Consider the following 26,440-nt stretch of genomic DNA (forward strand, 5'->3'; position numbering starts at 1 on the left):
TTTATCTATGCTTAAAAAAAATGACATTGACAGACCGAATTTATTTCCCGCCGTGTTTACATTGATTGTTTATACAGTTTTTGGAAGAATTATAATATAAAAACAACGCATAATAATTCTTAACTTATTTTTCCATTCATATAGTCCATTACCAAAAAGCTAACATGGGTGTAAGTAGTACATTTTCATGAAAACATGATGTGCCTCATTTGTACAATATTTATATATTTTATTCTAAAAGCTTCAAGAAAACATAATTTTAATTTAGTAAAGACAGTGCAGTGGAGATAACAATGATTTTACGAACTCCAGCCCTATTATACCACCTTTTTCTGTTTACTTATTGAGGTTATGTTTGGAAAGAAGCTTTGTCCCTATAACTGCCTGTAATTATTGTAGAAGAAATCTACATCATCAGTAAACAAGAGCAAAGAGAAGAGGCTCGCTAGGAAGCAGGAGCAGTACCGCATTGCCGATGGGATGTCCCATGTGACATCAGCAAACAAGCTGACAGACCTGGCTTCACTATGTAAAGAGCTGCTAGTGTACCGGAGTAACGACCTGGACGTTGAAATGTATATACAGCGGGTCACGGATCTCGACAAAAATGTTTTAGACTGGACAATAGACCTTACTGAAAGGAATATGAAAAAATTGTAAGATATTAAGCTTATTTTATTTAAATTATCTCTTTTGTTGCTAAAACAACAACATGTATTAGGATTTCACTAAAACTAGTCACTATTATCATCATGGTTTGTGATTATATGCTTAAGTGGGTCTGTTGAAGGGCCGCAAATGCAGGTCCAAAGAGCCACATACTTCCTGCAAGCTTTTTTACACCTTAGATAAGTAATTACATGCTTATGCAAATCATGTAAATTAGCAAAACATTTACCCTCATTCAAGATAAAGTACAGGATACCACTCCTCCCACAAGGTTTTTTTTTTAATGTGTTTCAGGTATGAAACCTGTGCCTGGGGCTGGAACAAGGAGAAAAAGGTGGAGGAAATGATGGATGAGTCGGCCTGGTACCTCATAGCTAAGGAGAACTCCGGCACCCTCTTGGCATTCTCACACTTCAGGTTCGACATGGACTTTGGGATTCCTGTAGTGTATTGGTGAGTAAATTTTGCCAATCCAAGGTACACATATACATCACTACCTATATGTTTAAATGATGTACATCACTACCCATATGTTTTATTCAACAAGTAGGCATATTACTAGGCATCTGAGTTTTTATGACATGAGCTATGGAGTCAACATTATCAATAAAATTCAACTCATATTCATTCATCAAAATTAGAGGATTGTTTACAAACTCATCAACATTATTGTACTTGATTATAAAATTATAATCACTTATTAAATAAATGAATTAGTATGAGTATGAATATGAGTGAATGAATTTTATTGCTAATCTCGACTCCATATTCTTACTGCGATAAAAACTCATACACAATGCACCACAAAAAACCGTCAAAATAATCCATCATGAGGCATTGGGTCAAAACTTTCCACTACAAGTAATGTGAATTTTATAGTAGCTGTATGATAAAGTATAAAAACAATGACATCACTGTGTGTGATGAGGGTGAGTAAACAACTTATTTAATAAACTAGATTAAGTAGGCTCGTAAATAATGGCTCAATTACTAGAATTTGATAGAGTAAAATAATCTCTTACTGCCTTCAACCTGCTACTTTGTTGACTAGTTTATTGTTATCACAAGGTAGTAACCCTGATATTCTAGAGTAAATAGTTGATCAGTAGGGTGTGTGAGTTTCAATTCGAGGTTATGGGCTCAAACACTGACTTGTTCCAATGGGTTTATCGAAATATTTTTTTCAAATTTACTAGATGTGATGGAGGAAAACAAACTATTACCAAAGTGGCCTAGTTTCTAGCCTAGAGTTTATTCCATTACAAGGGTCAATGTAGTCCGTCTTCTGATTCTTACTCCAACTGGACCTCTTTATTGCGTAAGGCACTTCTATGTACCTACCCATATTTATCTACCACATAGGGAGTTGGTGAGGTGAATTAATTTAAATTTAAATCTGTATCTTTTTTGTTTTACTACTTTACAACCGTCAAGTTCAACTAGACTATCTATACTATAAAGCTATAGTGAAAGTGTTTAGTGAGATATTATAAAAGGGAAAAGAAAACAAGATTCAAATAGTATTTTCTATTATCAACATAAATATCTTACTCATTATTATTTACACTTACACCTAAATTACGATAAATTCAATTTGAATTAACTAATTAGCTTTCACTTTGTATTTCCAAAGCAAACAGAGCAAAAAACTGTTTCTTCTAAACAGCCTTTTTTCGAACACTAGCTTTTCTTTAGGCCACCATTTGATACACCTAGTGCAAAGATATCGAAATAGAATATAAAGAATGAAAGTTAATAGTATAGTTAAAGCTACGCTAAGGGCGATTACATCTAGTAGCATGTGCTGAGCTGGATGCAAGTCTAACGCGGGAGACCTCAAGTGTCCCGCACCTTTATGTCTTAGAACATACTCTATCCAATATACTCCAGTGTCGAGCGGCGATAGCGGCCTATCTAAAAAGATATCCCTCAGCTTTAAGGCGTTTTCTTTGTACCTGCAACAAATATTATTTATTAAAGTTCAGTTACATAGCTTGTGCCTTAGGTTATCTAAAAGTTCGTTGTAAACAGATAGCAGGGCGTTTTTATTGGCAATAAATGTTAGTTAGGCGATACGGGTGCTTTGCCGCGTGTGGCGGTGTGCGCGTGCCCGAGATAGTCCTTGTTTGCGAGGACGGGGTGCCGTCATCGATAAATCGAGCGTCTGACTGTCTAGTCTTACAGAGAAAGTTTTTTGCTTCGAAGAAAGTTCCAGCAGTTTAAGTACGCAGTTTCGTCGTAAGAGCAAAAGGACAGTCATAGGACAATGGGCTTTGTATGAGACTGGTCTACGATATGGGTCGAATGTTATTAAATAGGTCTTTAGTAATTATGTAACCAATGAGCTTTTTTTTACGATCTCTCCTTAGCGACAATGTTATGATTTCCGAGTTGACTTATCTTTGTTAGCGACGTTACTTTTTTGTTTTTTTTTTCATCGACGAATCGATCGTCATATTTCTCTGAAGTTATACTCAGTTTTACCGTTAGAAGGTCTAGGTTAATTAGGTATTTTAAAGGTCGCTTAACTCTTATATTCATATTTCTGTGGGTTAACTAAACAGCGCATAAAGACTTATATACTTCTGATTACTAAGCAAATCCTTCAATGCTACCCGCCACTGGTTCAAAGTCCCTGCTAGGTGTGGCCACTCGCACTACGCCGTTGTCTGCCATAATTTATCCGTTGAGTGCTTGGTTTCGAGGTATACAGTAGCACCATGAGCATGGTCACGATTTTACAGGTAGATATCAAGACAAAAAGTCACTTACTTCTGATTACTAAGCAAATCCTTCAGTGCTTCCCGCCACTGGTCCTTATCAAAGTCCCTGTTGAGAGTGACCACTCGCGCGACGCCTCTGTCAGCCATCGCTCGTCCGTTGAGCGCTTGGTCCGCGTACAGTGGTACCGTCAGCATGGGCGAGGCGCACGCCACCGCCTCTTGCGTACCAAGGAGTCCGCCGTGCGATATGAACAACTTCACGTTGGGATGACCTGAAAATTGTATTATCTTATACCTTTAAACGAGCAATTCTTGTATATATATATATATTTCTGTGATCTCGGAAACGGCTCTAACGATTTCGCTGAAATTTGGTATAGGGGGGTTTTTGGGGGTATACAATCTATCTAGATTAGTCTTATGTTTGGGAAAACGCGTGTTTTCGAGTTTTCATGCGTTTTTCTTTCGACGCAGAATATGGTCGCTAATTTCGTGTTGCCAGCCACTGTCCGTCTGGTCCAGCGGGTTAAGACACGGACTGCTAAACGAGTGTTACGGGTTCGAATCTCGCCCGGTGACTAACTTTTGTTTTTTTTTTTAATATGTTCAAGTTTATATATAATTTTTTAATTTTTATTGTTTTAGACAAGTTAATTTTAGTAAAAAAATTACCTATGTAATAAGAGAAATTGACAATAGATGGCGTTACTCTGTGACAAGTGCTGTAAGGTTAAAATCGATTGTAAATAATGATAATTGTCAGTTCACATTTTACTTTTTAAGTTTGTGTAGATTATCACCTATACACCACCATATTACAATAAATAGTTATAACCGAGCAAAGCTCGGTCGCCGAGGTACTGATTAATTTATGTTAGTAAGAAAGCGTTATTCAATTTGGTCCATGTAATTAAATGATTAAGTCAACGTATTAATGGCACGTTTCAAAAAACCTTTCAGATAATTCGGTCAGTTAGCTGTTTTATAAAAGTTGAAACGACTATTGTAAATCTATCCCGCTCTAACGCCTCTAACTGCTTAGTATGTTATCTATACAACAAAACCTCAAAGCCCTAATAGTAGACCTAACTGTGTTCAGATTACTAAATCAAAATATGACTACCTACATAGAGTTTTATACTGTGGTATCCAGTCCATAGTGTACACGTTGTCGGGCACGGTCAGATTCCGGGCCAGCATCCGTCGATCCATCTTAACCAATACAGTCTGCGGCAGTTCGCCGATGATGCGGAATATCTCAGCCAGTTTGTGGTTGGGGATCGTCTCAATGCGCGACATGGAGCCGAAGCTCCAGTAGATGACGCCTTCGTGCGACGCGTCAAGTAGCACTTTCAGTTCCTGAGAAATAAATGTAAATATAAATTATCATCTGCATTATAACTACTGGGCATATGGCTCTAGTAGCGCGTCGTTATAGACATATCGTTTAATCGGACTTAGTATTTATATCAATCGGAATCCCGAAATATTGGTCCATTTGATATGACAAACTGAAGCTCCAATAAGAAAGTATAAGTTGCGCAAAATTTAGACAGTAGGAAGGCATTACATTTTGGGTTAAATGGTGTCTATCATTTCATTTGCTACGTCCGTAGCTCTGTTGGATAAGCTATGATTTTCTATGGTCACGAATTTGTTGCCAATATTTGGACAGATAAGAATCGCATTCATTATCTCTATTAGAATTAGGCAATATCATCGAAATATTATCGATCTGAATAACAGATACAAGTTATAACTAGACCGTGTTCGCAGACCGTATGTCTATCAGTGGAAAGTAGGCCGCTGCTTGTTTGGGAACAGATTATGGGTAATTTGGAGAATAGTGCCGCTATCTATTAGGTCTAAGGTCCCAGGTCGATATAGTTCACTATTGCTATATAATTTGGGTTAAGTGTTATAGCATCGAACCACTAAGTACAAAGTTTGATTGGCGAATGTTTAATTTGCATAGCTCCGAATGTTGTGGCTCTGGGGCAAGTATCAGGTTAGACGAGATTTTTATTTACCTCGGCTCCTGGTTTATTTCTTGGTTTAGTTTATTTCATACCCATATAAATATAACTCAAAAGGAACGACTCAATTGAACCTATTTAAGTTCCAGAAAGTGCCCAATGTTCAGTAGTATTAATCGATACCCTCTTTAAAAATATCTATGATAATATGTATTGTTAATTCGCTGAAGATTTCATCAAAAACTATTTTTCGATTCGTCTTAACATGGTGCATAAATATACGTTTCTAAAGTGAGATGGTGAATGTCCACCGTCCTGATTTATTTTAGGTACTTCAAATTGATTTGACTGGAATTTTCCGTGAAGGTTTTCCGATTTAAGTCCATTCGTACTTGAGAGAAGTGCATCATAACAATACAATAGGTTAATCCGATAAATATCAAGAGGTACTTATTAACTATTATAGTTCTAACATTGTTTCCTGCTCTTTAATGATAATGTCATACTTCGGTCACTTTTGTTATATAATACGAATAGATAATTCTGACATTAATCCAATTATACCATTCTTATTGGTAATAATTAGTAATTTAAATGGTTGTGCTATTGTATAATGTGTAAGTTGTTATTGCTTATCCTTTATTAGTCCGAAGGCAAAATGTATAGGTATAAACAGTAATGTAATAACACACGTGCATGGAGTCCAACCACGCTAAGTTTGCACCGACTTGCCAGTGACAATGTCTGCCACAGGAACGATACACGTGACGTGACGTAGTGGTGCCAACTGGCATGAATGTAATACAGTTATTTAGGTTTATCATTTAAAAACTTGAACTTTTTAAATGCATTGTATCTGCATTTGACTATATCGTAAAATTTGTATATAATATTTAAATTCAATTTTCAAATGACATGAATACAATTCTTCAGTTGATTATAATCATACCGTTAATGCTGAAAGTGTCATTCGGCTTCGGCCTTAGCGTTCAGCAACAACACTCCTAACTGCCCATCCCATTGGTAGATCGTGTCGGCTTCGGCATAAAGATCATGTTTCAGCCAAAGGTCCGGTTTCGGCCAAGACTACTATATTGTACAATCACGGAATTTGACGTTTTGCCACTTTTCGATTCTACGTACAAAACGTACGTGGCATTAAGGTTCAAAAGTGACAAACCTTCATATTCCCTAACTGTACTTTCGAATCGCGTTCGGCTTCTTTTCTATTCCACTTGGCCGGTTTTTATACTACTTGCACAAATTATAAGTGTTTCATTGATCATAGGACTAAAAAGAGAGGCCACCGACCATTTTCTTTTCAACCATTTAACAACGTGTCTATATATAAAAGTTTCTCTTTCGGTTTCGGCGGAAACTAGCTTAAAACCGACCCTCCGGTTTCGGGTAAAAATCCGGTTTCAGTCGGACATCTACCTGGTTTAAATTTAACGTATGACCAGACCTATTCATAAACCAAATTATCAACGATATGCTTCATTGTGTCATTCAGGTCTACATTACTCTACAACCCTACAATGTCACAACAACAATCCAATAGATTGCACGCTGATTTATTGGTTGCGTTCGCGAGAAGCCGAGGTGACCCAGTGACTCGTACGATATGATCACGATGAATTCCGCCTGCAATTATACGTGATAACGTAATCATGCTCTTAGTATTCTACTCCTTTTAACAATATTTTCCGTAAACCTTGCATTAATTAACATTGGAACATCTTAAACGACTTATACTAATTTATTTGCTTGCCCGTTGATTCGAATGGAATAAAATCGATTACACAACCTACTCACTTATTTACGTCTGTAAAGAGGTCTTAAGATGCACGACGCTCCGAATATTTGGGTCGTTGTGATTAGATATATTACGACATTTATAAAATCACTGAAATTTCATATTCGTTTGGTTCTTTAGTACTTAAAAGTCATTCGGTATTTAGATAAGTATTCACCTGGTTTGTTTATTAAAAAATCTCCTTGTTTTAGCTCTTAACTGCATTCAGGCAAGTAGCATTAGATATAAAGCGACCTACTGAAATGCTTAACTTGAATACAAGCGTGACTTGATAAACGCTTTCGTAAGGGGGACTTGATTAACAATGAAAGTGTTACCTTTGGCAATTGCTGCGTGTCGTCCAGATGCAGCCCTCCTACTTCCACTAAGCCCGGCACCAGTGGCCGCACTTCGTTTATGCTGAAATGGCTGTTCGACAGCACCAAACTGTAGTTTTGAGCTAAGGCTTCTAGTTTTGGTCCAGGGCCGAAGAGCCGATCTGCTATTACCTGAAACATAAGCACGCTTTTAAAATCTATCCTTACAATCATTCAATAAAAAATTTGGTCATCAACTGTGATATTTTGTGATCAAATTCAATGACAATAATATTTTAATAAATTTATTAAAAGACTTACCTGAGAAGGAATTTGTGACTGGTATTTGTACAATATCTTAGCCCAATACACAGATAGCGTGTTCATAAATCTTTCCCAGAACGTCATGTGTTGTCCGTAGCCCATCATATAGGCTGGGATGTAGGAAGTCGCCTCCGGGTTCCCGAGTTGGTCATTCACCCATGGTAGGGGGACACTGGATAAAAATCCCACTACAGGAGCTTGGAATTTCCTACCAAACGGCAGGAAACATTCGCTTCCGAATATCTCAACTATTACCATATCAAATGTGACAGTAGAATTAAGCAGAGCTTTTACAGCTGGTAACTTGGAGACAATTTCACATGTCCTTACGCACTCTTGTATTATCTGCTCCAAGTTGCCTATGAACTCTGGTTTTAATGTGTTATGCTCTTTGGTAAGGTTGTTGGCGATTTCAGGTATAGTTCCGGCTAGGCTGATCGTTTCAACGTTTGGAGGTGGATTTTTCTGTAACAATAAAATAGATTAGGTGTAATAAAATCGTTTTTAGAAACGTGTTTTCGAAAGATGGAGTCTTCAGCGGTAAATGTTCTCGAGTCTTCCTTCTTTAGGTGTTTTCGATAGATCATTGTTTAGGTGGAGTTTCACTCTTGAAAGAAACGTCCAAAAACGCTTAACATTAAAAGGATACAGATATATAAATGACGAAATGGGGCACATAAGTTGAATGAGCGAGTGTTTAGTTTAGACGGACACCGCGCGTGCGCGATAAGCGCCGCTCTACCGCAGACACGAGAGGTGAGAGGGCAGCATGTACTCGCTTCAGCCGGCATCCAGATATCACTGGGGCTTGTTTTTGTAAAGAAATCTACTACCTAATTAGCTGCCAGTGAATTTTAAAAACTTGTTTTTTCAATGTTCAATAGAGGTGTTTAATGTTATAATAGTACATTACGATACAAGTGCGAAAAATAGGAAATTCGAAACGAGTGGCGATAAATTAAAACACGACCGAAGGGAGTATTTTAAATTGACACGAATTGCGAATTACCTATTCGCACATGTATCGTACAACGTTTTACAGTACATATGGCTTTTTAAATGTTCGACACAGTAACGTAATATGCTAATTTTCGCACTAGTGCGGTATAGTAGCACCATATGTACTGTAAAATGTATTGAACTTGAATAAATTTGGTCGGACGGCAAGAAAAGATATTTGCGCTGACCTCGCGATATTTACTCTTTCAGGATTTTAACTCAGTACCGCTCTTTTCGTTCGATTGTCTGCTACACGTAGTAGCAATAAAGAAAGACTTTAAAATTACCTTTGTGATAATGTGACTGTTCGTCGACTTTGTCGTGTGATTAAGGTACTTACAGTAATTTCATGTTCTTCTTTCACTCTCACTGAGAGTAAGCGTGAACGAGACGGAAGTACGTGTCCGGAAAGGCGGACATCATGTTTTTTTTTACATAATATACATTAACAGTTTTCGTCTATAAATCTTAATAGCCATACATTTTAGACCTAGTTCGTAATATTTTTTCTATCGAACGGAAGTCAAAAACTCAGATTCTATACAGGCCATCGAAAAAAGGCCTCAAGATTGTTCATTAAATGTATGGCAGCCATATTGTGCTCCAAAAAAGCGCTACTTTTTTTTCCGTTTTATGTACCTACTGCACTTTAACTATTTCTCTTCCTATGTGCATAGATATATGTCACCAAGGTTAGCAAAGTCGGCATATCGGTCAAAACCCAATCTGTAACACTGGCATCTCTGAGTCTTGGTCTTCTGATTTCCAAGCTCGTTACGTTAAAAGTTAGGTATCTTCGCGACTTGTTTTTTTCGTCAAACGGAACCATTTGGCCGATATCATCACAATTAACATTTATCTGAATGGATGTTTATATTATACGTATTTCTAATGAGACGAGTTTTAAAATAAAGCTATAAATATACGTGTGCGAAGCGACCAACGACCGCGCGTCCTTGGCATTGACCAACCCGTGTTTTAGTTCGTTCACCCATATAGGTTTGGCGTTGATATTTTGATATACCCGCTTTATAGATCGTGTCATTCATGAAGAAGCTTGCCTTGACTCGTATTATGTATACTCGTATGTTATTAAAGGTTAGATTTGACAAATCTGCGCGTCATCGTGGATGGCACGAACTATACACTTAGTACGTGAGAAACGCAGTAAGCGTATGTGGACCCGGTACACATATTCATTGAGGCTTGGTGTCAATATTAAACTACTGCTGTGACCAAACGAGTATGCGTCGCATCGGGCGACACTATTACGATATGCAAAAGTAGAAATCCCGATTTTTAATTTCTTTAATTTATTAGTTTAGTTCGCAAATTTGGGTCTCTATCATGAACTCTAATGCTGATCTCATCACTCATGATTTTTAACATCACAAGGTCGAATAGATCTCAACGAGCGACAGTGACTTGAGCGGGTATAATAATTCACACGCTATGAGCCCATGATTTTCGAAGACAGGGCAACGCCCTCGTGGTAAGATGAAGATAATATCTTAACTCGTTGCCGAGTCCATAATCGAAATGACCTCTAGTCAGTATCATATCAATACTACTTGAAACTTAATGACCGATAATATGACTGCTTACGCGGTTCTTCATTCTAGGTACAGAAAAGTTCATATTTATCGGTGTTAAGTTTTTTTTTCTTGTTATTAAATGCATGCCAGATAAATCAAAATTTAAAACGATGTGTGCCGCACATAGGTATAGTTACTAAGTAATGTCGCTTTTAATAACTACCTAAATGTATGTAGTTTTAAGGCCGGCGACTATCGGCCCGATATCCATATCGATCCACATCGTATCTAGACCTAATATTTGACGTACCTTAAAGTTCGGATCGGGTCGTATATCCAAGCTATACAAAATTATCTTATTTTTGATTTGGACCTTGTCGTATAGTAAATTATTTATTTTCTTTGCGAACGTATCAAAATAAATGCTACTTTATTTGGTTTATGAAAGGCTCAAATTAAATTGAAACAGAGTGCACATTGTAATGGATTATGAGGATATAAGTAGTAGAAACTTTAAAATGCTGTATTCCAGTGAGAGCTTATCTATCTATGAATGGCATTGTTGTGTTTTGTTAAACCCGAGCACTTACCTGCGTTAAAAGAAATGCATAAATAACAAAAGATATTGTACGAACAATGACTTTACCGTCATTAAAAAAAGGTTCAAATCAAAATTTCTAAGAACAAATTTAAAAAAAATACCATAAGATTAATAAAATAACAGGCCCGGTGACCATTATTTTATTTCATTTCCGAATAATCTATGCCGAGTGCATGCTATTACAATTTGAACCTTGATCTTAAGAGGGTAAAGTTGTTATCCATATGAAATTTTATGTGATTTATGCATTTTATTTTATACAGGTAGGTAATTAGCGGATGGGTATAACAAAAGACAATAATGCCATTCATCGGCAGATGAATTCCAGCATTTAAAAAATCATATACCCAAGTACGTTTTCTCCGTATCGCCTTTTATTAGTTTTGTCAAACGTTTTGTCACCTTTTTATACATTTATCAATACCTAAAGACCACATAGTCACTAAAAAAAACCTAAACGCGATAAAATAACTATAGTACACGTGGTACAGTCAGCAAAATCATTAGTTTAGCACCCCTGAATATGAATATGTACCTATGCAAGGTTGCTAAGCCAATAGTTTTGCTGACTAGACATTACGTTGGTGGAGATGCTGGGATGACCCTTACCATGAGTTTAAATACGCGGTCGTTTGCGCTAGCGTAGATAATTAAATAAAAATAAATAAAATATTATAGGACATTATTACACAAATTGACTAAGTCCCACAGTAAGCTCAATAAGGCTTGTGTTGAGGGTACTTAGACAACGACGTGACGTAGCAAAATATTTTATCGACAATTAAATATATCGATTTTAATGTCAACATCTAAATGATCTACAAAATAAATTTGTTTATACAAAGTAGCTTTGTATACTGCTTCTTAAATTCTAAAAAGGTGTTTTTTTGGACGTATTTATTTTATTTTTAAACCAGGTTAGTACTTCCACATTGGCACTAAATGTTTTATTATAATCATTTTATATAGTTATTTATTATTTCTTAAACATTACTCCGTCTTCATTTATTGCTAAAAGCACATTAAAAGTTAAATTTATCTTAAGTCATAAAAATACCATTAGGTATATAAACCATTTCGAGACAAACCTTATTTATTTCGTAATATATGCCTGAAAGGAGTTCTTTAGCAAAACTATTTTGAGAACAATGAGCACATGTATTATTATATAAAGACATCTTTTTTATCGATATCAAATCCCTAGAATGTGCCCCGAGTTATCACAGGTTTGTATATCAGTGATGCGAGTGAGATGCACTGCGAGTGAGCTTACGCAATCGATAACCAATATGGCCTAGGTAGACAGCTCTACTGCTTATTATTTTTTTGAGAAACAAAATTATAACTGAGATCATTCTAACAATATATTTCTAGCCGTTTCTTCAAAAAACCCACTACTATACTATATGTGTGCACAAGATAACTTCTGTGCGTTTATTTCCATGCGCGCAAAAAAAATGTTATTACAATTTTTGGTCCTTATCAAGTTATCAATGTCCTCAAAACAACCTGTGGTTAAGCTGAAAGCACATGGGTTCATTGCGCGATACTCTGCCTTAGCGCATTGTTATCGAGAATATTAGCAATGTATGGTAATATTTGTAACTGACCGCATACAGATTATTGATCCCACTAATTACACATTACTCTAAAGGCGTATTTTGTGTCGACGTCATCGTGCTTAAACATCGTGGTTATATTGGACGCCGCTCTGACAATCGTTTGCGCTACAACAAACGAAACGCTTTCTGTCTCATAATAGTGCGATAGAGATAGAATAGCGTTTTGTTTCGTTTTCTGCGAACCATGGTAATCCTGGCTAGGCCCCGTGGTGTGCGACCGGAAGTACTGGGATAATCGCCCTTAACACAACTAGCCAAAATAACATGGTACGTCGAGAAAGCCCAAAAAAAAGAAAGAATGTATAGGGAGCGTGCATGAACTGTAGGAGGCAGCACAGGAGCCGTCAGATTTTTGGCGCGAGGCGTAAATGTGATGTTTTTTGTTCCGATGTAGCCCACAAGATGGCAAAACCTACTATGCACAAGAAAACACGTTACACGTGACGTGTTCGTGTGCATGTTTATGGTTCCGATTCAGGCCACAAGATGGCAGACCCTCCAACGCGCACGGTCCCTATCGGGATGACCATGCTATAAATGTCACGTGACTATCTCCATACATTATATAAGTTGCGATTGGCGTTTTCTAGCGATGATTAGAATTTTTACTAGGCCCGCGTTAGGCTTAAGGTACAGTTCGACCTCCCAAGTTTTTTTTTATACTACGTCGGTGGCAAACAAGCATACGGCCTGCCTGATGTTAAGCAGTCTCCGTAGCCTATGTACACCTGCAACTCCAGAGGAGTTACATGCGCGTTGCCGACCTTAGCCCACCCCCCTCGTTGAGTTCTGGCAACCTTACTCACCGGCAGGAACACAACACTATGAGTAGGGTCAAGTGTTATTTGGCTGCGGTTTTCTGTAAGGTGGAGGTACTTTCCCAGTTGGGCTCTGCTCTAGATCTGGAATGACATCTGCTGTGCTGTGCCCTACCACACAAGGCGAGATGACATTCACATTGCCCATACCTCTCTTTTGGACGTAGTTTAAGGACATACCCGGATCCAGGTGACCCAGGTGATCTTAAAGTCATTTTCATACAATGTAATCACAGTGGGTGCCGCGGGCTACAATGACACCATAGTGTGATAGAGACAGCGTTTCGTTTCTCTGCGAACGTTTCTCATCGTGACTAGGCCCCCAGTAAGCCAAATTAGGGTCTGCTTCACTCACGTAACATGTATTGGAGCCCCACCACTGACCTCTACAGTTTGTTACTCTAACTTCGTTCCGGCCGCCCAATCACTATCAGACTTAGATACTCCTACTACGATGTATTTCTACGACCATACATGTTAAGGTTTTACCAGACCCGTTATTATTGTTTATGAAATAATATCCGGTCTTAACGCTAATAAAATCAATGATAATGTAATGTATAACATCCACGACTGATAATAACTGAACACTGAAACTTACGATTAAATAAATGAGTCACTTAACGTCTGTAGCAAAACTTGTCATCATCTACGTAGTACAGTCGTTGACATTTATTATATTCTAATAAAGAGAAATAAGTTTTTGGCAACAGTTTCATTTTTGGTACAAGCTTAAATCGCTGACTGTACTTTTCTTTCCACAGCCAACTAATACTCATCGAGGCAATTTTAACAACCCCAAACACAATTAGTTTGCGTTGTTTTATCACAGAGTTCCCATGGCAACCTCCTGTCTCCGTCATCAGATCAGCTCCATATCATGATAATATTGCATTGTCACCCGACTTACATATGTATGCAAAATTTCAGCTCGATCCGAAACCGACAAGTGGGCCAAATTTAGCTTCCAAGATTTGACACAAACATACATACATACTAACAGTAGGGCTAAGCTTGTAAAAATGGACGTTTAAAAAGCCGTAGAAAGTATTTAATAATAATAATAAGGTTTAATAAATAATGCTCCTTTAATCGAGTTTTAAATATAGAAACGGATTTAGAACTTCTAAAATCGATTTATTTGTTAATTGTTCAATTGATTAATTGAAACTCTCGCACTGAGGGCTAGTCTTTATACGGATTGGAAAAGGGGCTATTTTATCTAAACTTATTACTTGTTATAACCTTATAACACTAAAATTTACCGAATCCTTGGTAACACTGACATCACTAAATTCACCAAATATCACATTATTTTTATTTTACGCAAAGAAAATTCTATATTATTGGTGATTTTTATCAGCAAACGATGAAATCTGTAGTGAAAGATCGCACTGATAAAGAAACTCATTATGATTATGATTGTGGTGAACATAATACGAGTATGTAGGTAAAGCCTGTTTTAGACGTCCTGTGGTTTTATATTTTTTTATTTAATATATCTGTGTAGGTTTTTTTCTGGACGTAAATATGTAAACTGTATTGTAGAATATGAAAAGATTAAAGATTATTTTAACTAGTTTAATTATAATTTGAAATTATTAAAAATGTTTTAAATAAAATAACATTTATTGAAATGAATTTAATCCGTAGATGTTACTAGATTTTCTATGAATTTAAAAAACTTCTACCAAGCTGAACTTCTTCCCCTCAAAACTCTTACAACTAAGTATTAATCGTACGTACCATTGGAAAATGTGTGATGACGGTGAGGTGATGTTGCCTTTCAGCCAGCGCCTCGATAAGCTTCCCGTACATCGCGTAGTGACTTCTCGTGTTGGTGGGCAGCACCGCCAGAAGGCGCGCCGCATGGCCCGCCGTCGCGCACCACAGAACCAACCACACCACCCACACCCGCATCTCGCCGCCGCTAGCCTTAGTTTGCAAGTGTCCCGGCCACCGTCGCCGATCGCTACCCGCCCCCGATAAGCTGTGACGTCACTCTGCCGTCTGATTGTAGTCCGTAACACCACCGCGCGAGCCCACCCACGGAGAAAGCAGCCTTCATTCACTACTAGACCCCCTATCGCCCTCCGATTCGCGACTACTTAGATAAATTTCTTCGTGACGACTTGACGCGCTTTCGTCTGCTAGGGCAATGAGGCGGCGGCAGTCCTTACTCGTTGTGTAGCGGTTATACATCTCGATCGTGTCAACATTCATTGTGTGTTCGGATGAACTGTAGGTGACCGATCTGTTCTGCGCAGCCCGCGGTCCACGTGGGTTGCGCGTGTGAGTGCGGATTTACGAAACGGTGTAGAAAGCCAATTTTTGGCAAATCATGAAAATAAAGGTAGGGCTGTGGTATTTGACTTGTCAATATTTTTGAAATTTTTAAAATGGATCTATTTCTTAAATATTAGGACCAACTTTTAGTTAACTAAAGTGGTCCTATATAGAGACTGTTCGGAAGCTTACAACAAAACTTCCATAAAAAAATAACATACAGTAAAAGTTCAGTGAACATATTACAATTACAGACGGTTTGAGGTATATCTACAGCGTATACTCTACTTACTTATTTACTTTAAATGAAAGTTCAAAATCTTACAATTGTCTTCGTTTCGATATAGGTTAAGTTTTCCCATAATGGCCATAAATACAGGCAAATGATACTCTTCAAGTTATTTTACATAAATTTCAACAATATTTTTTCTCTCTAATTGAAAACTCCGCAAATTTTGCTTAGTATTTAAATAAAATAATGACTAAGTATAAATTATTTAAAGGGTTAAAGTCAAATCACAAATTGTCCTTCCTGTCCAATGTTTTAAAAAGGTGAAATTCTAAAAATAAAAACATTTTTTTTGTAACATTAATTTTACAAACTTTGTAAATTCATTGTTCATACGGTCATCAAATCCGAAATTAAATGTCCCTAATCAAGAAAATGAGGTACCTATTTAGACATTCCAAGAAACTATGCAAAGCATAAAGCTGCCATCCTTAAAAAAAATTGCATTCAGCTTCCAAATACCGGCAATGCATATTCTACTCAAGTAGGTATTTCTGCAGTTTTATGTGTTTTGATGAGGAAAAGTTTTATTTTTGATAATTGGCTCATCGCCATTACGGAAAATTTGCTGTTCAACCCACGATGATATGAATGACCCATAAACAGACTGACATTGCAAGCGGGTGAATGCATTTCCTATTTTAAGTCGGAATTTTACCTAAGCAACATTTTTGTAAACAATTAAAATCTATGTCAAATGTAGGCAAGATGACAATGGTTTATCGACAAACATCAATCGAAAAATGTATTGGGATGAAAGATGTCACGCGATTATTTCAAAACATTATATGGATTTAATGTCATACCTTTAAAATCGAATTAGATTGCGTTACATCGGTTGCTTTTCCGAACCACACGCAGACTTTATTGCTGGTTATGATTATGGTTCACTCTAACTTCTGCAATTTCACTAATCAAAATCTTTTGCCATTTTCGGGTGCGTCCCGTTGCCTCTCCACTTGGTGATGACTGACTTCATGTCTTGGTATTGCATATGCACGTCGGTATATAAAATGGCGATATAAAACCATTGTTAATAGGGTTGTTTCAAATTTTTTGAAACGCTTGTATTACGTTCTATATTAACTAAAAGTTGCCCTAAAATTCAACTTTCATACTAAAAACGGCTTTAAATATGTTAAATTAACATAATATATTTTGACAGATGCTTTCGCGCCCAAAACGCTCTTTGAAAATTGTGTGACGTCACAGTTTACGGTTTGACACATAACTACATACACACGTAGAAGATACGAACTGTCAACTGACTTTTGTCATTTGTTGTTTATCGCCTAACTGTCAACAGTGTCAATCCGAGAGTTGTGACGTCATCAGAATCTTCAATGACGTTTCGAGTTTGGTTACGTGACGTATGCCAAAAGATATTTTAAATTCAATATTTACAAAAATATGGTCATTACAGGTCCCCTAAAAGTAGTTTAACATGTTCTTATAATCCAAAAGTATTTATTGGGATACAATTCTGCCCTAAGATTTGTAGATGGAAACAACCCTATTGGCGATACGTACGCACTTATAACTGACTACAAGATAGCAACAGCTATTACACATGCACACTGCCAATTATTTTTTATTGATTACCGTCTTCATTAACGCCCAGATGTGACAATACTGATTGCTGACCCCGGCGAGGGTCGGAGGAGCTGATAGTTACTTTATTCCTCACCACGCATTATAGGTTATCTGATAGTTTGTTTCTAGTAAACGAATAGGATGTTTACGCGTAAAATTCGAGAAATTTTATAAGTAAAGCTAGTTTTTCTTAATTACCTTTCACTGTGGCAAATGCTTGACTGTTATCTAGAAAAGCAATACTACGACGAAGAAAAAGAAAGGGTTATGATTTTTGTAGTGTGGGTAAATCTGGGTAAGCTTGTGTCGTGTATTTCAGCGTATCTTGAAGCTACTCAGCCGATATTAATGAAGGCGGTGTCAACCGGTTTTAAGTTTGGACCTGGCGACACATTCAAAACGAAAGACCTATGTAAACTCGGTTTATAGCTTTTCAACTTTTTGTTATCTATGTTTGCTGGATTGATGGCTCTGTGGCATACATTTAAATCGTCGACAATATTTTAACTTCTTTATTTCCTACATATTCTCTTTATTACTTTTCATTTTTATTAAACCTCATTATGTTGATTTTTTTATAATTCCTAAAAATGTGTGCATGTGACAGAATATATACAACATCTTATTTAATACGTATCCCGAAATAAGATATCGCCATCACAAAATGTTCTAAGCATTGATAAGCGGTTATTAACTTTTACACGTTTTATTATAGAATTTTGCCATTCTTAAATGACGCAATATACCTGCTGATGATGATACCTGCTCGTAATACACGAACAGAGAACGTGTAATGAACGACCTTCGTAATTCGAATGTTTCATTTCATTGATATTTTAAAGCAAAAGCTTACATATGTGAACGAATGTGTGTTTGTTACTTATTTTACGTAGAAAAAGGATAACAATAACACATTGTGTACAGATTTTTTAAGGGTCGGCAACGCGCATGCAACACCTCTGGAGTTGCAGGTGTCCATAGGCTACGGTGACTGCTTACCATCAGGCGGGCCGTATACTTGTCGTTTTTTTTATTCCACCGTCGCGTCGTGGTATAAAAAAAACATAGGCATATATGTTTCACACTGTCGAAGGAGGAGTAAATTTGAAGGAATATTAATCTGAAATCATTCAAAATTTCCCTCAGTTTGCGTTTACGTTTAGTGACTACACTAGCCAGCAGTTACTGCTGCAAGGATGCAGAGGCGTTGATCACAAAGGGGAGGGAGGGACGGAGAGGCTCATCGAGCTTGCTCAATTGCAGGCCCTGGTACCATACAGGCCGTCGGTCAGAGGCGTATGCTACGGTACGCTAACAACCTCCGTCCAGACAAACCCGTTCTGAGCTAGGATGTTTATCCGGGCCGACACGTGTAGTCCTTCCATCATCTGCCGCCCCGGCATTCTCAACTGCCTGAGACACCGGTGAGCCAATAATACAGGTAGCGAGTGTGGGGCTCGTGCAGTCAAGGATAGGAGTTGACGGGAGTAGAAGAACCAGACCGAATACTAGCATCGTGCCCAGTGTAAGGAAGATAGATAAATACTAGTGTAAATAAATACGAAGGGATGTTGACTGCGAGTTGAGTTGCGTTAATTTCTCCGAGATTTATATAATAGTTGGTTGTAATTCTCACGTGGATTGTTCAATCACTAGTCCTTCGTTCTCGTCCGACTCGAAGTTAGCGTCAATCGGTGCCCTTTCATAGTTTTCGTAAGTTCCTGTTCGGATTAGACCAGTCCGGTTATTTATATGTATATTTTTTCCGCTTGTTGTTGTATATCTTCAGCAATAGTGCCAAATTTCGGTTGTGTGAATTCTTCTCATATATATGATGCCTTTTCCTCTTAACTCTGTCCCAAACAGTCCCGAGGCGCGTTGTATATGTCGGTAGAATACCGCTGCACGTTATTACACTCACCCATAAGACTACACAACACTTAAGAACACTAATTTAACAGCCACCACTGAAAACCAGTATATAACTAATTTAACACACTAACAGCTAAACAGTACCTATTGGTTGGGCAAGAACGCCTGTAATATATCTCAGTTTTCTTTTATGGTATTATTTTCTTCAGGTGCATTCCAGGGGTTGCGGCAATCCTTGACTTCTAAGTAGCGTACCATACCGTAATTATTGTCCATCACCGCTCGATTCAGTATACAAGAAAATTTCCGTTTAATCGGGTAACTCAAGTGTCTTGCGTTGCGCTACAGTCCTCTCGTATGTTATCCCGAAATAATTAGACGATTTCAGCATAACATGTCGATAGACAGTTCAAACACGCTGGGATTAGTTGCTCAGCGGACGCACAAAGCTAGGTTTTAACAGTGCACAACACAAACACTTCTGGCATAAGAAAACCACAAAACACATATATTTTACACACCGACACAGGTGCTTCGAGCATAAGAACACTGTCACTTAAAAAACATATAAACATCAATAAAAATTTATACAATTTGCCGGCCACCTATTAAGTGCTTTCTTAATTCGCGCAATGTCAATGTACCTGGCTGTCGCTATAGTTAGGTGTTTCTTATTCTTTTGTCCGTTTGTTAGGTCCGGGTAGAGCACGTGTACTGTACAACTAGTCGCTACTCGCTTATTGTACCCACGTTTCAGTGAAGCCGGCTTTTGTAGATAGGAACAATAGTCTGTAATTTTGACAAAATGGTACCATATAAAGGTAAGTTGTTGGTCTTTGTCTTCGTGCTGGTGTTTTTTTAGAAATAAATTCGTTATTGGTCTATGGGAGAAATCCACAATGCTTTTTTTATGCTACCCGCAGTTGTGATGTTTTTTTGTACGTTCTATTTTATAAGTAAGGGTAATTAAATAAACTATACTTGTTCTGTATTCAGCTACTTAGTCGATATGATGTCCTATTCTAAAAAATCTAGTTTTCATACGAAAATAATAATTGCTAGATACGTTTAGTGGGGCGAGTTAGGAAGTTAGCACCTACTTAAATAATAGTAAGCAGAAGAGATGACGTTCGTAAAGGTCGTGTTTTACGTATTTAGATACTTAGGATGCCTATTTAGGGTATATAGGCACTCAGGATTTGGGTCCTACTCGTCTAGTTTTTATGCACCTGGTGCTTAAGTGTAACGGCTCGCACTCACCCAGTACAACGCACTGGTACACGTAAACACAATATGACCGGGTTGCACTGATATATGTAATATAACCATTGTCACGAAAGGCTGAAACTAAGCAAGAACGCGTCGTTAGAGCCCCGGCTAGCGCGCGTCGGTACCCAGATGTTGTTGCAGCGATTGCACCAGCATCTGGCGGGGCGATGGGATCATTGTTCCGCCGGGCCTTTACGCGTTTTATGGGACTCGAACAAATGCTCCGGGCACGTCCGCTCACCACCGTATCCCACCGTATCGTATGGTTCTCCCTGAAATCATTCAAAATTTCACTTACAAATATGCTAATGTTACATGGAACGAGTTCCAGGAAGACTATTAATCAAAAACTTAGAAAAACAACCCTGTATAATGGTCATAAATCCAAAGTGGCATGCCTTCTCGGTACGTAGTAAACGCATTGTAGGGTAGCGTCCGTATAACCTTGAACCATCACTAATCTACAATCTAATAGAGTCGTACGGCTGTAATATATAAAATTCAAGCATTCACCGCTACTCCCCGATAAAGCTTCGAATCTATTCGCTATACGAGTATGCTTCGTTAACAGATCTTAATATCTTCATTTGTTCCAGCTATGAGGTTCAAGTGGAAGCCGAGGGGCGGCGGCGCGGCCTCGGACAGCGCGTGCTCAGCGTACTGGAGAAGCTTGCGCTCGCCACGCGCATGCGCTGCGTGCGCCTAACCGCGCTCACGCACAATCCCGCCGCCAGCGCCTTCTTCCGGGCCTGCGGGTCAGTACAGTACTAACTTCTTGTAGCTCGCACTCGCCACGCGCATGCGCTGCGTGCGCCTGATCGAGCTCATGCGCAATCCCGCCGCCAGCGCCTCCTTCCGGGCCTGCGGGTAAGTACAGTACTAACACCTTGTAGCTCACGCGCGCCACGCGCATATGCTGCGTGCACCTGACCTTGCTCGCGCACAATCCTGCCACCAGTGCTTTAGTCCTGGCCTGCGAGTCGGTACAGTACTAGCACTTTGTAGCTCACGCTCGCCACGCGCATATGCTGCGTGCACCTGACCGTGCTCGCGCACAATCCCGCCGCCAGTGCCTTAGTCCGGGCCTACGAGTCGGTACGGTACTAACTCCTTCTTGCGAATATTCTTACTGCACTCGAAAGAGCTCGTGATGTGATTCGTACTAGAATAACCATAAAAGTTGCGGGTTAAAAAATCACTTCTTTTAAGAAAAAGTCACTTAAGTTCGCGATTGCAATAAAGTAGGCGTTAACCTTATCGTGACAAATGGCAATTTCCAATTATATATGGTACCACATTTCAGTAGGTGAACGCATAACCCCGATTACTTACAGTTTATGAAAAACTTGCTGAGTAATGTAATGCCATAGCGCCTAATTAGCGTTATCATATCATTGCAACGATTTATTATGCAGTGACACACACATGCATTATACCTACAAATAAGTTCCGCGAGTCTGTAGTCCAGATTTCAAAACATTATGTATGCGAAGCACAGAGTTATCAGTCATGACCGTTATAAAACTTAAAATAAGGATTTCGAGCGTTTCTTCGTGGACACATCTTGGATCTTCGTGCCTTTCAACATTTTACACAGAGATGTGACATCTTGGCGAGTTCACTACTATTCATGTAAATACCACGTATCAATACGTACCATCGTCGACACTGTTAACTGACAATTCGTAAACCTTATTATTGCAAAATAAGTAGCCTTACCACGAGATTGCTCGCTTGTACTGGCATATTAGTGCTATGTACCTATAGAAAGTTAGTTACGCATACGATAGCGAATATGTCAGTGTCAAAGTTGGTAAGGCTAAAGGTTCACGGATGGTCAGTTCTTAGTGTTGCTGTTAGTCTTATCGGGAAATCCGATTCGTGTCGCTGCCCATGATACTGAGGCCAAATCAAACTTAGGTACTTACATTGTAACATCAAAATGGTGTCAGTCGCCCGTGCGTTGCGCTTGCGCCAATACATTTATTTACGCGCGACTGACATCATTTAGATATCATTTTAATGTCACAATGTAACTACGTTACTACGTTCTGCAATTTGCATAAGGAAGACGTGGACAAGTTGACACTCGTGCTCAACAACTATTTAATCCGGGGTTAAGGTCACATTCAGATTACGCCCTAATCTAAATGTGTCATAATTTCGCTCATTATTTGTCATCAGTTGGCGGCCGGTACAATTAAGAGTGGAGCATTCGCGATACGACAGATAATTTGTACTTTCGCCGCTAACCGCGAGTCTAAGGTGGCAGTTCTCCGCTGACATATTTCAGAAATTTAACGGACTTTAAGCCAAATCCAAAACCAACCAACCAACCAACCTGGTTGGCGATTAAATGAGTTATCTGACAGTTATTTCACATCATAGATGCAATCACGCTTCTTTCCCAAGTCTACATACCATCAGACATAGTTTGAACAATGTATGCCAAACATTATATTAAATAGATGGCACGGATACTCAGATCTTTTAATGATATAATATAAGGGAGTGATTATGATAATCACTGATTCTATTTACATGTCAGAAAAAATATTGGTAGAAAGCCGCTGCTCCACCCACTGACACGCCTATAGTTAGCTTGCGCGCCCAATCTTATTGACGAGAGTACGAGCGCACTTTGGACATGATAACACTCCGCCGCCGACGTAGTAGTTGTTTGTGATAGCTGCAGTACAGGTGGCCGAGCCTTATGTTGTAACGTCCAAACTGTTAACTGACCATTTTGAACCTTATTGCTAAGATACAAGGTCTGTCGATTATCGTTTAAGAATGTCGATGTTATAAACTGAAAAAGATGCCATATACTAACGCGTAGCTAACCTTTAGGCTACCCGGCCACTAACCGGCTGTCGTCGGGTAGCCTAGGCCCTAGAGATCCAGAGGACCTACCGCGGAAGTCAAAGTTCGCAAATTGCAGGTATCATTGTCTTTTACTTCAACTAAGAAGTATTTAGTGTGATAGTGACAGATGCCCGCAATTTGCGAAGTTCGGTGTTCGCGGTAGCGTAAGCTGAAAACGCCGGTTCAAAATCCTGCCTCCGCCGCAAACAAAAATCAAATTATTAAATAAATTTTTGATGCTAATTCGTCTCGCTTTGCGTCAAGCTCATTTTGACGCTCAATTTCAAAAGCGTTAACTTGCTCTTCCATGGATGATTTGGGTGGTCGTGCTTCTTTCGTTTTTAACTTTCTTTCACCCTCTCACGAGTAACGGAGTTGAGACAAATGCTTACAGTATTTATTGTTACAGATACGTTTTGGACGAGACGAGTCCAGCGCTTGAAGAAGCCGCACATTACGAGATATTGAGCAAGCCCACAGAAGCCCAGGAGGAGACTTAACATCCCCACCACTGCCACCACCACCTAGTCAGCTGGCCAGCAACCCGCTATCATCGACCTTTCCCAAGTGGGTCCATTCCATACTCCATATGTTCGCATTATCAAGTGACTTAGTGTAATGTTTAGTTTAGTTTATCTTGCACATCATAATTCATCAAATTGTCCGAAGTTTAATATTAACAGCAGTCAAACTCAATGAAACAATTTAACTTCGACCTAATGGCTAATCGCAGGATTATAACCTTACATATTCCGCTGCATCCTGCTAATTTAATCATAGAGACACCTGACGCGCTCGGCTGCAGCCCAACATCAACCTTCGTGCGTTCCGACAAGGTACACAACGCCGCGCCGCACACGATGGGCGTGGCGTTCAAAGGGCGATTTTGCGACCAATAGGGAGTATTACTGCAATGTTCTACCGCCAGAGTGCAGCACTAGCGTTTTTCGTAAACCATAGAGTAACTTATACATACTGGGCGTTAAACTGTTTTTTGACAAGTTTTCACAGATGATCAAATATGACATTGATGCATCAAGGCGGTTTGATTACAAGGGGCCTACCGGGAAACGCGAAAATCGATATTTATTTATCGGCCTCTTCATCGCTCGAATATGCAAGAGTGATAGAGAGATTAGATAACTAAATTTCGATTTTCTTGTTTCGCGGTAGACCCTCAGATTGTGATGGATTGTGGTCGTGACGCCCCCACGCAGAGTTTCGCGTAATATTCCCTATTGTCAGAATATAATAAAATCGAATTGTTACATGTTATATTGATGTGGGCTTTGATTTATAGGAACAGAAATAACAAACCAAAGGTTCAAAAGAAAGCAAAATTAGACATATCACTAGGTAACAGCTTTACCGCTGTAATTGTTTTTTCACCACACCAACTGGTAAAGGCCCTCTTGATTGTTCGAAAACTAATGTGAAAGTTGCATTTTATCCACATGTGGGGCAAAGAAATCAGATGCAAATTTTGAGTTGTTTCCTTATGTTAGCTGGTGGAATTGACTTTTAAATGATGATTTTGAATGATACATGTTTTATTACGTTCATTTGGATTTGATTTTTTTTTGTTTGTATTTCATAGTATTTTCTTCGCGTTGGTGTGGTGAAGTTGTTTGTTTTTTTGGACTTCATTAAGTATTTTGGACTTATTAATTATGTAAGTCTTCTTTGTTTGTTAATTTCAAATATTCATAATTTGAAACATAAGGGCCCATGTTAAGGCATATACGAATATGATGGATGTCATAATTAATTTTGAATCTTTTCCATAAGCTTATATGCAGTTCCTAGTCTACCGTATGGTAAAGTGTATAGTTTACACTATTCTTTTTACTCTCTGCAATGAAAAATAGAAATATTTTTGTATTTTTACACATGACATTGATAATGAACTTTTATATTTTAAAACTCATGCATACTGTTTTTTGTAGCGATTCACCTAACTTAACCTTTGAATGATATCTAATTCTGAGTGCCACCAAAAAAATATTTTTAACAAAAGCTTTCCGTTGGATATAATAATCTTATTTCTACGTATTGCGGCCTTGTTTGGTCCTAATCAACTATGTGTCACTTCATTTAATAAATCAAACAAGTACTATCTGAGAATACAAACCATAACTATACTATACGTTAATTAAATTACTACTTGTATCGTAATTATTGTTCGTATGAATTGTTCGTAACTCTAGAGATTGTCTACGCTACGTTTGCAGTGACAATTATGTGGCGAGAGAACTTAGCGTGGTCCACTGAGTTATGTATTCCGCAGTTAGTACTACGGCACAAAAGTGTGACCGAAATCTTTATAAATCAAATCGCTATACAAAGTCGTCTGCGGTATAATTCTTAGTTATGTCCATCACGACATTCCGTGTTTTGTAACTAGTTTAACAGGTTGTTAACAAATAACTCATCAGTACCTTAAACTGATAATTCTCATCTCATAACGATTAAGTTTATTTTAGCAAAATAAATACAAACGTTTTGCAAATTAATACTGTTTTATTTTTTTCATTAGAAACCAACCTTCAAAAACAGAAAAAAGTTATAATTAAATATTTATATATAAAAAACAATAATTATTAGACTGTATCCCACAACCCCATAAAATATGTTGATACAAAAACGTGTTAGATGTAAAATATTTGCTAACAACTTATAAAGTATCACTTACAAGTTAATCTGCCATCATAATGGTTTTGAAAGCTCATTTTGTGGCGTTTTTTTTGTATTTTATATGGTATTATTGTATGGAAAAAAGTATCTATTCTGATCCATTCAAGCGTAAGCCCCATATTTATCTATTCGTTCCTCTATACAAAATGGACATATAAATTTCGATCGTTATACGCTTTTCACAGAATCCTAT

At 38.2% G+C, this 26,440-nt stretch overlaps 2 protein-coding genes across 2 annotated transcripts; one reads left to right on the forward strand and one right to left on the reverse strand.

The window, feature by feature from the left end:
- Positions 1–13: 13 nt before the first annotated feature.
- LOC133528203 (N-alpha-acetyltransferase 40) lies at positions 14–26,062 on the forward strand. Its single transcript, XM_061865471.1, has 5 exons — positions 14–170; positions 400–656; positions 964–1,122; positions 21,285–21,443; positions 23,963–26,062. The coding sequence occupies exons 1-5, from the start codon at positions 165–167 to the stop codon at positions 24,051–24,053; spliced, it is 672 nt and encodes a 223-aa protein (XP_061721455.1). The 5' UTR covers positions 14–164; the 3' UTR covers positions 24,054–26,062.
- Positions 2,182–15,628, reverse strand: LOC133528199 (UDP-glucosyltransferase 2-like). The gene is made up of 6 exons (XM_061865463.1): positions 15,126–15,628; positions 7,802–8,269; positions 7,502–7,672; positions 4,520–4,751; positions 3,442–3,664; positions 2,182–2,624 (listed from the first exon to the last, which is right to left on the reverse strand). The coding sequence occupies exons 1-6, from the start codon at positions 15,297–15,299 to the stop codon at positions 2,273–2,275; spliced, it is 1,620 nt and encodes a 539-aa protein (XP_061721447.1). The 5' UTR covers positions 15,300–15,628; the 3' UTR covers positions 2,182–2,272.
- Positions 26,063–26,440: the final 378 nt, after the last annotated feature.

Source organism: Cydia pomonella, chromosome 19 (assembly GCF_033807575.1).
Source record: "Cydia pomonella isolate Wapato2018A chromosome 19, ilCydPomo1, whole genome shotgun sequence".
NCBI lineage: Eukaryota > Metazoa > Arthropoda > Insecta > Lepidoptera > Tortricidae > Cydia > Cydia pomonella.

Coding starts and splice junctions, on each gene's coding strand:
- LOC133528199 (XM_061865463.1), bottom strand. CDS start 15,299: ATGCGGGTGTGGGTGGTGTGGTTGGTTCTGTGGTGCGCGACGGCGGGC. Junction 8,270..15,125: donor TCATCACACATTTTCCAATG/GTACGTACGATT, acceptor TTATTGTTACAG/AAAAATCCACCTCCAAACGT. Junction 2,625..3,441: donor GATTTGCTTAGTAATCAGAA/GTAAGTGACTTT, acceptor TATTTGTTGCAG/GTACAAAGAAAACGCCTTAA.
- LOC133528203 (XM_061865471.1), top strand. Junction 657..963: donor GAAAGGAATATGAAAAAATT/GTAAGATATTAA, acceptor AATGTGTTTCAG/GTATGAAACCTGTGCCTGGG. Junction 21,444..23,962: donor GCCTTCTTCCGGGCCTGCGG/GTCAGTACAGTA, acceptor TTATTGTTACAG/ATACGTTTTGGACGAGACGA.